The sequence below is a fragment of the Pipra filicauda genome, unplaced genomic scaffold (assembly GCF_003945595.2).
Source record: "Pipra filicauda isolate LSUMZ 115617 unplaced genomic scaffold, ASM394559v2 scaffold498_size1627759_pilon, whole genome shotgun sequence".
Classification (NCBI taxonomy): Eukaryota; Metazoa; Chordata; class Aves; order Passeriformes; family Pipridae; genus Pipra; species Pipra filicauda.
Window position 1 is genome coordinate 129,272 of NW_024104640.1, and position 14,983 is coordinate 144,254.

At 40.3% G+C, this 14,983-nt stretch overlaps 1 protein-coding gene across 1 annotated transcript; it reads right to left on the reverse strand.

The window, feature by feature from the left end:
• Positions 1-208: 208 nt before the first annotated feature.
• On the reverse strand, positions 209-12,976 carry LOC113989359 (kazal-type serine protease inhibitor domain-containing protein 1-like). The gene is made up of 4 exons (XM_027723852.2): positions 12,184-12,976; positions 6,939-7,099; positions 5,187-5,331; positions 209-3,821 (listed from the first exon to the last, which is right to left on the reverse strand). The coding sequence occupies exons 1-4, from the start codon at positions 12,638-12,640 to the stop codon at positions 3,676-3,678; spliced, it is 909 nt and encodes a 302-aa protein (XP_027579653.1). The 5' UTR covers positions 12,641-12,976; the 3' UTR covers positions 209-3,675.
• Between the last annotated feature and the right edge of the window lie 2,007 nt (positions 12,977-14,983).

Genomic DNA, 14,983 nt, shown 5'->3' on the forward strand with positions numbered 1-14,983 from the left:
AATAATTCAGGGTTAGTGGGGAAAACATGTCATGTAAATCAGCACAGAAGAAGGTCAATATGTTTCCATGATGCTTCATCACCTGCATTGCAAATATTCCCATGTGAAGCCTGGTGGCCCCAAAGAAGAGGCCCACTGTGGTAGAATGTCTCAGGAAATAGAAATTGCTTTAGATCCGGAATGAAAACATGAATTTGCTGGATTCATCTTTGGTAGCAAGGTTGAGTTATGACAATTTAATAGGGGGGAGAAGAAAAGTAATTTCTTTGTACATGAACTATCACAGTTGAATCACTTAACCTTACACTTTTGTACAAAATACCTTAATTAATTATTTGAGACTGAAGCAAAATTAAAACAGAAATGAGGTGAATAAGTTAAATAAACAGTTAAGGAGCAGAGTCTATGGACAGCACATGTACCTCAGTGTGAGTGAGAAATGGGGTTTCTGCAGGATGAGCCAATTTCCAGCTTGTCTGGAATAAGTGTGTTTCTTCCTAGCCAGGAACGTCTGTTCCCCCCCAGCCTGGGTCTCCATGTGGTGACAGCTGAGCACTAACAAGTGGAGAGCACAAAGCTTGTGCCAGGGACAGGCAGGGAGCACACACTTGGCTCCGTGCTCAGCTGCACAGTGCAGCCCTGTGACTGCACCTGATTTAATCATCATTGAATTATTTTAATCTCTGAAACACAATTGCCTTTCTATAGCCGATTTCTGTCAGCTATAGCCTGATTATTTTAAGAGGAAAAAAATTGGTCTAGTGGAATTAGTGGATTCCTAGACTAATACCTGACAAAACTCCTGAGATTTACCACACCGAGTAAGAATGTTAGATTGTGAAAATACCCCAGCCTATGTCAGGGTCCTAGGCCAAAGGACAAAGCTGCATTAAGTAGCATAATTTCTTTGGCAACTTTTATAGAACCTTTACATGGGAGGGGGAGATGACAGAGTAAAGATGCTTATGTGACAGGAGGAAGCTGTGCCATGAAATTCAGACTTGCTTCCATGGAAAATAACAAAATTCTTGCAGTGTTCAATGGAAGCTCAATCAAACAAGGGTTTAGGTCTGCTTCACAAGATACAGTACCAGGACTAAAGCATAGTTTTCAGCTTGTTTCCTGCTAGGTGGAATAAAACCAGCTTTTTGAACTTGCTCTTACTTTGGGTTATCTGTTGCTACAGGCAATCCATTCACAGTTAGATCCGTTCATTTACCATGCTGCTTAGAGAGGGCTGAACCTTCTCCATACTTCTTATAATTTAATGTTAAATGACTTGATTAAAGCATGTCAACAAAACCAGCCATTTCTGTCTTCTCCCATAAAAAAGGAACTAGGAATTGTGTAGGGTATCAGTGTTCCTTGTCTTTTTGCATCACATCGGTATTTTTCCTAAAATGCAGTTTTCTTACTGAAAGGAATGGCTTATATATTGTTAAATATGTTAAAAAAATACATACAAGAGAAATGCAACATATTTAATTTAGAATCCTTTGTTCTGCGAAGGTTAGCTTTTCTTAAATAGACATAGTCCATCAGGCCAAGCACTCACAGACTGGTATTTGTTTTGGTTGTGCTGCATATTTCCTCATTCAAACATTCTTTTCTTTCTGTTTTTCATTTTACATTAACAACAGCAAAAGGCCCTGAAGAATTCTAATTTCTTCCTATGGCTAATGATTTCAAGATTATTTTCTGGGCCATGTACCAGGCTACGCCAATATATATTGCCACCATTTAGTGATGACTTTAGTACTCTAATTCATTAGTTTGCAATGCTGATCACAATTGATCCTGAATATATTAAATAGTTTCATAAAAAATAATCAGCGATTTCTACCAGATAACTTTATGTTCAAGTTAATATATAATGGATAAACAAAAGAAGTTACTAGACATATCACTAAGAAGACCAGGAAGAGTCCATAAAAGCAAAATCAGTAATCAAATATGAAGCCACTTCATACTCCTAATTTAAACTAATTAATCTTTTTCAGTGACACAATTACATGCTTTCTTATCACAAGTTGACAATACTCTGTGAAGTCTGAAATGAAATAAATTTTTCTTTGCTTGTTTGCTACCTGGGCAAAGGTCAATAATACCTCAGGGCAAACACATTCTATAGCCAATTTCCTAAAGTAATTCAAATTGAAAGGAAAAAATCTTTCTAATAGCAAAAAAGGCGCAAATAGCACATTAAAGAAGGAATTTGTGATGCATTGTATATGCATAAAAATCCTACACGTGTATGCATACAGTAGCATTGCCCCTGAAGCTTTCTTGTCGCCATCAATTTAACTCATGGTTACCTTGGTGTGTGCAGTAATCACTATGTGAGTTTGTCCCTTGGATGAAGAAGACTGCAGATACCAAGGCTTTCCAAGCAGTTGCCTGAACTTCTGCTTCCTTAGTCCTAAATGTTGAGTAATTTACCTCTGTTCATCTGCCCTCAGCCCATAGGAACCAGAGATGTAAGTGCCCCCCAGAAGTGGGTTTCATAGTTGATGTCTTCAGTCACACGTTAATTCAGAGCCAGCCTTCATGTAAATAGTTAACTAAAGCAATTGGAGAAATTTTTCACTCTACACTCAGAAGTATCGTGTTTTTGAACCCGTTTCCTTTGCTGTCTGGTTCCTGTGGATTGATTTGAATAATGTGCATGTGTTCAGTGGGTTTCAAAAAGAACGATTCCTGCTTTTCTGCTGCCGTTTCCAGCAGCCTGGCAATGCTGGCTGTGCTTGAGTCGGACATAGCATGGATGGGTCAGAGTAGGAGCAATTTGTTCACAGCACAAGATAAAGGAACCCTTGTAGGGCAGATCTCTGTGTTTGAAAAGCAGGCACCGAGCTACAGAGCCACTGCTGCCTTTAAACTGCAGTGATGCCACCAAACACTGCCCTGTTCAGAGTGAAGTAACCATCCCAAACTCTGAACCGCTCCCTGGGCTGGGGGAAGGAGCCAGCACTTTGAGGAGAAACGCAGGAGCTGTTACAAAGAGGAGTTCAAAGGTGTGCTCAGCTGCTTGAATGCACAAAGAATCTTTTCTAGGAATATCTGAGTATTGCCAATAAAACAGCACTTACTTGCTTTAAACTGGGATTGCTTCATGTATCTATTAAAAGTAAACAAAATAATCCCCCAAAAGACACATAATTCACATTTGATGAGACTAATCATGGAACATTTCAAATGAGAAGGAAAATCTTGCTGAAACTTAAGAGAAAACAGGAACTAAGGAGATTAAAGACTAGTTTGCAAACTCCATACTTAGGCTTGTTGCCATGTGAACAATCTTTTGATATTTTGTAGTACATTATAGAAAAAAAGCAAATTGATACAAGGTAAAAATTTTGTTTAACTATTGACATTTTTGCTAGACAAATTAGAATGTGTGAAAGAAATTATAAAATAATTTTAAAATTATCATAAAATTTGATGCCTTTGGTATATCTAGTAGAAAGGTGCATGTTGAAGCATTATATTTAACAATTTAAATGTGAGGTGTTACAAATGTTCTTATTTCTGCTGAGTAGCATGATACACTTTATCCAAAGCTGAATTTCAGGAAGGTGGATATACATGTGTTAGCAGAGGAGCCATTTACAGCACAGAGATTACTGGTAAATATAACAGTATGAAAGGTATTGGACAACAGATGTATAAAAACTATTATTCAGAGTTGTTTCCGTTATCATAGTTCCCAGATTCATATTCTTCATCATCATCTTCATCAGAATTGTCATAATAGTCCTCATATTCAATGCTGTAGCTTGCACTTCTACTTCCAGCAGTAAATGCAAATGGAGGAGATGGGTCTGCAAAGCATAATTGAATCCAGATTAAAATAGTTGAAGATAGGAACAAAGTTGAAAGTACAGGTTTGGATTCATATAGCAAGTTCAGTGTTTCTGAATCCTTGTTATCTATGAAAAGAAGAGGGGTTTTATCTGATGACTTGACCTCATACCACTGAAGCTTGTGATACATGAGCAAATTTCTGTATAGAATCGTGGAATCGCAGAATAATTTGGGTTGGAAGGGACACTGAAGCTCATCTCATTCACCCCGTGCCGCGGGCAGGGACACCTCCCACCAGCCCAGGTTGCTCCAAGCCCCGTCCAACCTGGCCTTGGACACTTCCAGGGATGGGGCAGCCACAGCTTCTCTGGGCAACCTGTGCCAGGGCCTCACCATCCTCACAGCCAAAAATTTATTCCTAAAATCTAATCTAAGTCTCTCATATTTTAGCTTAAAACTGTTCTACCTTGTCCAACCACTGTCTGTCCTGCCTGTATAAAAAGTCCCTCTCCCTCCTTTTTATAAGCCCCCTTTAGGCACTGGAAGGGGCTCTGGGGTCTCCCCAGAGCCGTCTCTTCTCCAGGCTTAACACCACCATCTTGCTCAGCCTGTCTCCATAGCAGAGGTGCTCCAACGCTTGGAGCATTTCTGTGGCATCCTCTGACCCACGCTAACAGGTCCACATCTTTCCTGTGCTGAGGACATATTGAAAATGCATTTAATTCTCAATACTAGTAAACTATGAGGTCTGTCCTCTGCAGGTCCTCTGCACCTGCAAGTATTACCAAAGGCAGAAAAGCTTTGAAAGCCACTTGCAGAAACTAGATTAGTGACAAACTCCTCTAGATCAGGAGGCAAATATAAGACAATGTATCCTTATTCTAAATTTGCCAGGAAAGCCAGTTCCTTGGAGGAAAAAGGATGTTATTCTGAAAGTCTGGGCCCAATAAAAAACAACAGCAGAGCTACTTCTTACATCTTTCTAATCACTCTCATTAAGGAACAAAAACTGTTTCCTTCCTAATTTTTTGAAAAATAAACAGCTAAGCAGACCTGCCATGGTTCAAAGACTCCCTCAGCTACAACAGCTGTTGTCCTGGGTCCTACTAATATCAAAGGACTTCTGTAGGATAAGGATATGTCTCAGCTGTATGGCTCTAATCCACAGCTTTCTGTTTTCTGGGAGCTGGTATAATTTGCAGCAAAATATTACAATATCAACCCATTAGGGGATAAAGTAAAAGAAAAGCACACAGAAAAGTTAAAATATGGGCACTTTTGGGTAATTTCTCCTATCCTTCATCTGCATTCTGACAAACCCATCCTTTGCAGCCTGTTTGTATGCATTTTTATATTCTTTACATCCAAATAAAAAAAATTACCGTCAACAACTTTCAGTCTTGCAGAGGCATATGTTGCACCATACTTATTTCTGGTGTGGCATATGTAAATGCCTTCATCTGACTTTTTGAGTCCTTGAATCTGCAGCCAACCTGTCACACCATACTTCTGAGGCCCACCTCTTGCCTTTGAGAAGGAAAGAAATGTTTGAAATTAAGTAGCTAGGAGACACCATGATATTTCTCAAAATAATTGTGAATGGATTAAATATCATTACAACCTTTGCTTTTTTTTTAGTGCCATTGTGCTTTGGTTCTGTTTGTTCCTGCTCTATGTTTTACCCTCTTACTGCTCTGCACCTCTGGGTTCATGTGCTCCCATCTCCGCTCTTTCACCTTCATTGCCCTTCACAGTTCTCTCATTCCTGTTCCTTCTCGTGCTGCTGATTCCCAGCGCTCCTCCTGTCTCTTGTCCCAGCACCACTTGCTGCTCCTTCAAAGCATTGCCCCCTGTTCTCAAGCTCAGCAATTTCTTCAGGATGAGAGCGGGGAGTGGATCTGGGTGAGTTGTTCAGGGCCAAGGGGCCTGCCCAAGCTGTCACTCAGCAGCCAGGTTTTAGTGGATTGGCATGACATTGCAGGAGCTTTCACACTTCATGACAATCAGTTTCTACTGGCCTGGACTAGAGCCTCCTAAAGGGGTGAGCTTTCTTTGCCAAATAAATAATGCAAACCCATTCAAAGATGTTAACAGAGATGCTCTCATGCTGAATGTATTAATGAGATAGGTAAACAGGGGTCAGTTTAGCCTCTGAGGTGACCAACATTTGTATGTGGCTCCTTGCACCATTGTCTCTCAGCAACTTTAAATCCACTAATCCCACCTGTGTTCATTCTGCCTCTGGAAGAATTTCTAAATAACTTCCACTTCTGGTACTTTGGTATTTTTGGTACTTTAATTAGCTTTTTCTATGTTTTTCCTCTCTACCTTTTTTTCAGGTTGTGCCCCATGTCCATTGGATCTGACTGCTTTTGGGCTGTGTATCCAAAAATTTGCCATGCATTTCACTGCATAGTCTCTGCTCATGTTTTTTGACCATTGGAGAATGCATTAGTACAGGCTTCAGCCTTCCTGCAGGCTGCCTGTACAGCTGGCATCGTTTGCCAGCCCAGAATGTTATTTCCATTTAAAAGCGTTAACATTTTGATTTATTTGGTTTCAGCTAAAACTTTCAGCTTATTTCTAGACTTGCTTGAAGCCTATACCAATGCCATTCTACTCATTCCCCTCAGATTAAAACACCAAGGCCACCATAAAATGAACCAGTTTCTTTGATTTCCTTATGAATGCTTCAGGGACAGAACCCAAATGACAGTTCTCAGAAACAGCATCTTGCACAGGAGAACTTTAGATACCTGTCAGAACCAGGTTTCCTGCCTCAAGAGTAGAAAAGGTGCTGCAAACAGCCATCCTTCCCAGAATGTTCCTTCTTTCAGGCAGTAGCCTAAATGGTTCCATTTATGTGTTTGCTCAGTTTTTTTTCAGAATCAGACCTACATGAAGAGACTCTTCCATTGTTTCTTTCCCTGAGCAGGCCAGATGGTACCCTGGCTGTTGTTCCTTCTGCTGGGACTGCCAAAGCACTAACTGAAATAATCATTTTTTGTATAGTCAGAGGGCCCCTATTGGGAATCTATTTATTGCAACAGTATTGTGTTTTGTAGGAGGAATGCACAGATTAACCACCCTGCTCCTCTTGCCAAACTGTATGCCATGGAAAACTCAAGTTTTACCTGAACTGAGACGTGGGTGTCATCTCCTGGCAGAAACATTTTATTCCCCTTTTTTTTCCATTCAAGGTGTGGCATAGGATAGGCTGACACCTCACAGCCAAAAATGACATCATTGCCTGTGTAATTCTGGGCATCCTGAGGTGGCATAGAAATAACAGGAGCTGCAAAGAACCGACAGCAGTGTTTTAGAAGACAGTGCACCAAAGAGCACAAACACAAAAGCACGTAACATTAATTCCTGATGGATGTGATAAATTTCTTGAGTACAAGAAATTCTGTAGCAGACAGTCACAGAGTGACTTGATTGTATGATAGTTCTTCTGAATATCTGTTCCATTTTGGTTAGCTAAAGGCCAAAATACAGCTATTGTGAACTTGTCAAATTTTGGTCTTGCCCTGAACTTGCTAAAACATTGTCCTGCGCCCATGGAACCCATTGCCACAAGTTACAGAACAGCAGCATTAATGCATTCCACATTTGTCCTCAATTGCTATTGATTTCATTCAATAGTCTTGTTATGAGACAACGAATGAAAAGGATTGAATTCAATTAATTCTGTAAGGGTCTATGTTATATTTATTATAACTCTTACATTTCCACTTACTTGTTTCCTATAGTTCTCTTACCCTCATCCCTCTCCACTATTTATTGGTTGCCTCTGAATTGTGCTTTCCCTTTTCCCGAAGCAATAGCTGCCGGTAACCACGAGAGGGAGCCAGCCCGGGGGCTTGAAGACATTGAAAAACTAAGCAATCCCTTGATGCCTTCATACATGATTTCAGTACATATTCCTCTATGACTATGTCTGAACATACTAAGTGTTAACAGGAGATGATGATATTTAGCTGCAAAGAGCAAAATAACATATTTACTGTCATCGCGGATTTCCTGTTTTGGAGATCTCTGCTTTCTTTCCCCCTGATCTATTTGTTGTCAACAAAAAATGTTTTTCCTTCTAAAATCTGTTTTCCATTTCCAGATCAGTGCTCAAAAAGGAATTCATTTTCTGGGTCATTGGGCTTGTATTTAATTAGCGATTTTATTTTTGTACAGATTCCAGATTTCTGGAAATAGAAACTTTAGTAAATAATTAATATATTACTAATATATTATTATATAATTATACGTTATTATTTTATATTACTAATATATTTTATTAATAAGTAAAAACCTGCAATATTTGAATCAGTACAGAGGTGCAGCATTTATGCTTCAGCATTTGAAATTGTAACAGCCCATTCCGTGTTTTCAAGCAATATTTTCTAACACATTTGTCAGTTTTTCAGGATTTGTGTCTATGCAGAAAATATGAAATGCATACTGATTAAAATTAACTGCAAACAAATTATACAGCAAACTATCAATTTCCCCATTTATAAATACCTCAATAAACAATCTTGCTGCTCTTCAAAAGTAAGGTTTTTCAAACTAGGATACTTAAACCCTTAAATGCTTGTTCTTTCACGAGAACTGTACATTCAGAATCTGTCTATTATTTAAAAAATCTTGTATTCAAATCAACATTAACTGATGAGATCTGGATGAGAATTTTTTTTCCCTTCAAATCTTAAAACTCAGTGCAGCCACACTCCTTTTAGTGATACATCCAGTATCATCAGACATCTAGTTAAGCTTAAAATGTATCAAAACCACCAAATGTCTACATTGACTCACAGTAGTTCTTTGAATTACTCCTGCACAGAGGCAGTGTAAAAACTTTTTAGAGAGGCAGATGTTGCCTGGTGAGTATTTTTGTTGTGGTGCTGCCTTGGGTGCCCTGTGCATCCCCTGACAACACTAACATGGCCAAGGACTGAGTCCCAGCTGTGGCTAAGCCCAGTGAGGCCACCCCAGTGCTGTCCAGCACTGTCCCCCATACAGCTGGATGAATTGCACCCTGGAAATACCCCTCCTGCCATTAACTGTGAGGAGAATACAGCTTGGGAATGCCTGGGTATGGTCTGAGTCCCAGCACTTGAGTACAGGGCTGACCAGGACTGGCATCATGTGAGATCAAACTCACAGCAAGTAGTAGTTTTGATCTAACCAAACTGCTTTTCCTAAATCTGAACACTTGACAAATACTTGCATTATCTACTCAAACTTGAAGTGCCTTCAGAAATAAAATACTCCATGTCTCACAACACCATTTTGCTGTATTTGCAGAAGAAAATTGAAGTCATGAGGTACCATTTTAAAAGAAATTTATAAACTTCATTTTTGAGTGTTTCAGATTTTGTGTTCAAACAAATTCTCCCATGCATATCTGTGTGTACTTTTTTTTGTATAACTGATTAGAAACAGAGCTTTCCTGTTATGATAACCTGTCACTTTGATGCCTGGAGTAGATAATTTTTTGTTGATAGCCATAGAAAGCATTCTGATGTCTCAGCGTCCAGAGCTCAATGCGCGGGAGCTGCTTCTTTCCTTTTACAGTCCCAGTCAGTCATGAATGATCCCCATGTGTTACAGAAGACATAAACAAGAAGCCAGGAGACGCCAAAATACTGCTTCTGCTTCACCTTTCGCAATCAACCCGATAGCACTCCTGACTAATGAATTACATAATTCACAGGATATTTTTTCCTCATATTGTATATTATTATTTTTTTCTAATCTGTGTCTGATTTGATGAAAATGGCAGAAAATTTTGTGGCTTATTTATTTGGTTTTACTCCAAAATTTATGTTTAAAATGAACCATGTGACACAGCTAAATATAAAGAGAATCACTGCTAGACTGTTCTGTTAGTTCATTAAATTATCAGCAAGAGAGGTTTGAATGTGAATGGGGATGGTTTAAGCATGGAGAATTTGTGCATAATTAATGTACTTAGTAACTTTGGTAAAATATTATCAAAATAGGATCAAGACTAGCTTTCAGGAAAGGCTATTTCAGTATTTCTTTAGTGACCTAGGCCTTTTTCTTGTGATAGAGGAAAGATGAAAGGCTGTACTCTTCTGATGAAAGGAGTTTATTGTTATTTATTTATTCATTGGTTGCTGTATATAATTAATCTATTTGGCATCAATAGAAAACAGCTTTGAAGGAGAAATAACAAAACAAAGTACTTTGACTTGAGTGAAAGTTATATTTATAGCTTGGTACCAAAAGCCCACAGCGCTCAGTGTTTGTTTCACATGCAAATTGGTGTGGGTAAAGCCGGTGCTACAGAGAGCTCGCTGCTCTCGGAGCCAGGCTCCCCGTTGCCTTTTGTCCTCAGCTGCAGCCCCGAGAAAGCGCGGTGCCCTTTCACATGGCCCTGCGCCGCCGGGCACACACCGGGCTGGCGCTGCGGCTCCGACGGGCCGAGGCAGCGCCTCTGGGCCCTTCTGCTCGCGGGACGGCCCAGGCTCCGTCCGGGCTCCGAAGCACAGCCCGTGAGCTGCAGCTCGGGGAGGTGGGGGACACGGGCACTGGTGTCCCCCCCGCCAGTCCAGCCCCCTGCCCAGGCTGCGGGGCTCTGCTGCAGCCGGCACAGACACCAGCTGGGCACTGTCCTCCCCAGCAGCTGAGGGGATGGGCCCTGCTTTTCTTAACTCAACTCTGCACAGCACTGACATGGCTATGAACATTCCTCAGGCTTTGGTGCATTTCAGTAAGCTGAGCAGCCTTAAGATATTTCTCTGCATTCCTGGAGAGAGGGTCCAGCCTTTCTGGTAACCCAAGGAAGCAGCAGGAAAACATTGGGGGTGATTCCTGCATGCAGGGCAGCTAAGCTCATTCCTCCTGCTTGAGGAGCAGCCGTGTGATGTGCCTTAGGGACGACTGGAGGCCTGGTGGGTAACACCAGCAATTAAAAGTGGTAATACTTCCAAATTAAAGTTTCTTGTACGTGGCCAGTTCTGTAAATTAATTAGAGGTACCATTGCTTCAAGCCTGTGTGCCTGAGCAGCTGCCTCTGCTGCAAAGACACCAGCACTTGCTAACAGAGTGGCACTTCCACCCGAAAGGCCGACAGGCTTTCAGTTGTACTGCAGGCTGGTGAGCACGTCTTTACTGATAAGCCTCATTTCCCAGCTTAATACCCTGATGGCAAATAAAGGATTCTTCAATGGATCTTTCTCTTGCAACCAGAGAAAGAGGAAAGAAGCCTGGTATAAACTGTTCATCACTTTTCCTTTTAAGTGTTCAATATCCAGTGTTCATTCAATATAAAACACAGCCTACAGTCTAAGACTGCTAGAGAGGAGTGGGTAAAATGTACCTGAGTTACTCCCATATGTGGTCCTTTGTCAGAGTTGCAATTTTGGATTCCCAAAACTGTGGCCCATTTATGACCCACAGACCTTTTCTGCTTACTTCATTTGAGAAAATATTTCATTTACTTAAAAAAACCCCAGTAATTTCTCAGTCAGAAAATAAAAGCCTCTTCGCATTTTCATTTTATATTCATGTGTCTTAGGAGAAAGGTGCTCAGGAGTAATGACTTGTAATAATATGAAGAATGGGAACAGCACATGAACAGGAGTCAGCATTCCCCTGAAAACCCACCTAAGAATCCTTCCACTAACAATCATCACAGACAACTGTTCATGCGCTGTGTCTTTAGAGAAATTGTTTCAGCTTTATTCTGTTCTAATATTTGAATTTCTGTTTCATGGGTTAGCTAGATTTTATGATGATTCTCAAATTGGATTATTTTGGATTTTTTTTTTTTGTAAAAAGAACAGAGCTGTTAATTAAACCCTATCTTCTATTGCCCCTGCTTCACTGCTTACCATATATACTCACTGGTGGATACACACATGCATACATATATATACACATATACATACATGTATGTGTGTGTATGTATGTTTATGAATGAGATCTGCCTTACTATCACCACTTTAAAATTAGGTTAGTCCTCTTATAATAATAATCATTTGCCTGTTTCTCCCAGTCTATCCTATCTGTTTACTGATTCCCAACTACACAGACAACTTTTGTAGAAAAAAAATCATACTCTGATTATAATAATCATACTCTGATTATTCAGAGAAGAGCCAGTCTGTAGATTGATGGCTTATTAGTCACCATGTGATTTAATCGACTAGTCTAATCTAGAGGTTTATAACATACAAGATTAAGTACTAGCTGCTAAACCACATGTTTAACACAAAGTAGTATTATAACAGAATAATAATAATTGTAAAAAAAATGCCGTATTAGTTTAATAAAGCTAGATTAGAGCAGCTAGTAAGACATCTGAAAATAGAATCAGCTTTTTTTTCAGTTTGGAAGTGCCTCTGTACACATTACCTGATTCACATGGCCCTTTATGTTTCATGCTGATATTTCTTTTTGCAGCATAAGCCTTGTTGAATTGACAGATGTTCTCGTAGGTTTTCCCTTCGGGTCCACAGATGCTCTCTTGAGACTTGCACACACACTGGGGTTCGGGGACTTCCCCAAACCTTGCTTCATCAGCATCCAGCCTGCACTCGAGGTCATCCCCACACTGCCCATAAAAATGATTGCCCTGGTCCAAGTCGCAGATCTGACCTTCCACATTCCCACATTCCAGACAGCAGCCACAACGATCCAACACAGTCCCGGCTGGACAGTCTTTAGGCTCAGAGCAAAGCGTCAAATCGCATTTTCCACAACTATCTCCTTCCCTTAGCAGCCTCCACCAACCTCGGTGGTACAAGGCAGGGAAACTCTGAGAAACCTGTACCAGTGCTATCAGCACTGCTGTAACCATCCAGTGCTTCATCTTGAGAGTGTAACAAACAAGCAGAAAAGGTCCTTGGAGTAAAGCCAAGGGGAGGAAAAAAAAAGAAAAGATAAAGAAGAACAAGCTAGTGAGAGAAAAACATCACAATCCTGGCTTTGTTTTAGAATATAAACTCTACTGCAAACACAGGCTTCAAGAAAAAATTAGCATCAAATTCCTGGTCTGGAACTGATAATAAAAATGCATAAACCCCCACCAGCTTTTCTCTAATGCAGTTTGGAATGTGAGTATTGCTTGCACAGAGACCAAACTGCCCCCTCTGACAGCTGAGTAGAAGCTCTCTGAAAAGCTGTTTGCTCAGTGGCTCCTTGAGCCAAATTTGCAAAGCAGTGCTCTACCGAAACAACATTTTATTGCAGCTACTGTAGAAAGGGGAACAGGGTAAATAAGTGTAAAACGAAAAAATTGACTTCTATGAGTGCCCCTGCCCTCCATCAGGTAAAAAAGATGGTCACAAAAAGATAAACATGGGTACAAAGCAGCACCCAAAATCCCAGTGCCCTAGGGCTGAGCCAGTGCTCCAGAGAACTGGAATTGGTTTAACACCAAATGTCATCTATTAATGATCACAGCTAGGGGGTCCTGAATTTACAGTTTACTTACAGGCTCTATACAAGCAAGAGACAATCCAAAACAGCTGGAATTGACTTTAAACTCTTGGGTTTAAGATGAAAGATGCCTATAACCATTAAAAAACCCATTGTTCTCTCTCCATATATCTTCTTTTTAGTGTTTATAGGTGTCTGTGCTTTACAGCACAAAATAATGTGTTTATCTCTAAGAGCAATATGCAAAAGGTTTAGAACACAGACACACATGGGCAAGCTGCTCCAGCATCTTCAAAAGAAGATTCTGCTGAAGTTTTAGGTGCTGCACTCATCTTTTCATAGCTCTTCTCTGTCTTAGTTTCTTAAGATGTAGTTGCATTGTGGGTTATGAAGGAAGATGAAAGAGGTAACTCTGATTTCTTTCCCTGCTTTTTCTGTATATATATGTCTGCCAGTTCAGGGAGATGGCTTTGCAGGGTCATTGTTCACCAGGTGTTACACTTTTCTTTGTCCACCTCAGGATTTAGACATGCTCCCTACCTCCTTGGCAGAAATCTCCCCTCCCTTGCACTGCTGATGAGATTTGGTGTCTGTAGCCCACAGGCTGCTGTAACCATTGTTCAAACCACATGCAGCTCACCAGCGATGGATCTTCTTGTCTGTGGGAGGTAGAAATGAAGCATCATGGAGTTACAGACTCTACAAGTATAGCTCAATGCCATGGGTCAAGGATCACCACTGCCTACAAATGAAGTGTCTCTGTGGTTAGATTAAAATAACTCTACGTGCATCACAGTTTAAAAATATAAAATTATGACACTGTTATCAAAGTGGAATAAAAGAGAAGTCATGCTTGTCCTGAAATCATCCCCAAGCAGCTTTTCTTCTTTTATTATTCATGGTGCAGAGCTGCTACATAAGCTCAGTGAAGGATGCATTTTGTTGTACCAGCCTTGCATCCTCTGGGCACATCCACAAAAGCAAATATTTTAAGGTCATTTACTTTTTATCCCAAAATATTTCCATGGCTTTTCCCAAGTTCAGCTTCATACCTTCTGCACCTCTTGCTTTGAGTGAAGTAGCAGGCTGCTTCATAATCACTTCCTTCTCCCAAACAACATATAATGCAATTTCCCCCAGCCTACATTGGTGGAACACTTCTCGAAGCCAGCCTGGAGAGATCTGCAGGGCACTGCTTTTTTCCCTGTGATCATTGGGCTAATTCATATTCTTCAGTGCAAGTTTTTGCTTTGAACTTTGAATCAGATTGTAAAGGAGTAAATTGTGTGTGTAATTGATGCTTTTAACATTGAGAGTCAGAAAAAAATAGTAACCACTAAATTTAATGGGAAATTGATTTTTTTCCCACCTCCTTATTCTGTTTAATGTGTTTTATTTCACACTTCCTCATTGAGTTCTAATTGGATATTTAGTTTTGCATTATAAGGTCTACTCATCACTGTCTATTTCATTATCTGTGTCTACAGCTGTAGGAGATGAGTATCTATAGGACAAGGGTTTGCTAAGGCTTATATAAAGTAAAAGAATGTTTACAGGGGTGAAACCATATATTCAAAGTGGAGCCAAAGCAGGAAGGTCTGCAGGCCAGCCCCACACTTGGTAAGGCTGAGCTTTGCCTGGGGTCTTCCAAGAAACCTGTGATCTGAGGGCTAAAAAACAGTGTATTGCAAGGAAGTACCTCATGTGAGCTGGCACAGAGGAAACCCAGCACAGATATCCTAGAAAGCATTTTTGGCATTTACCTGACTCATGT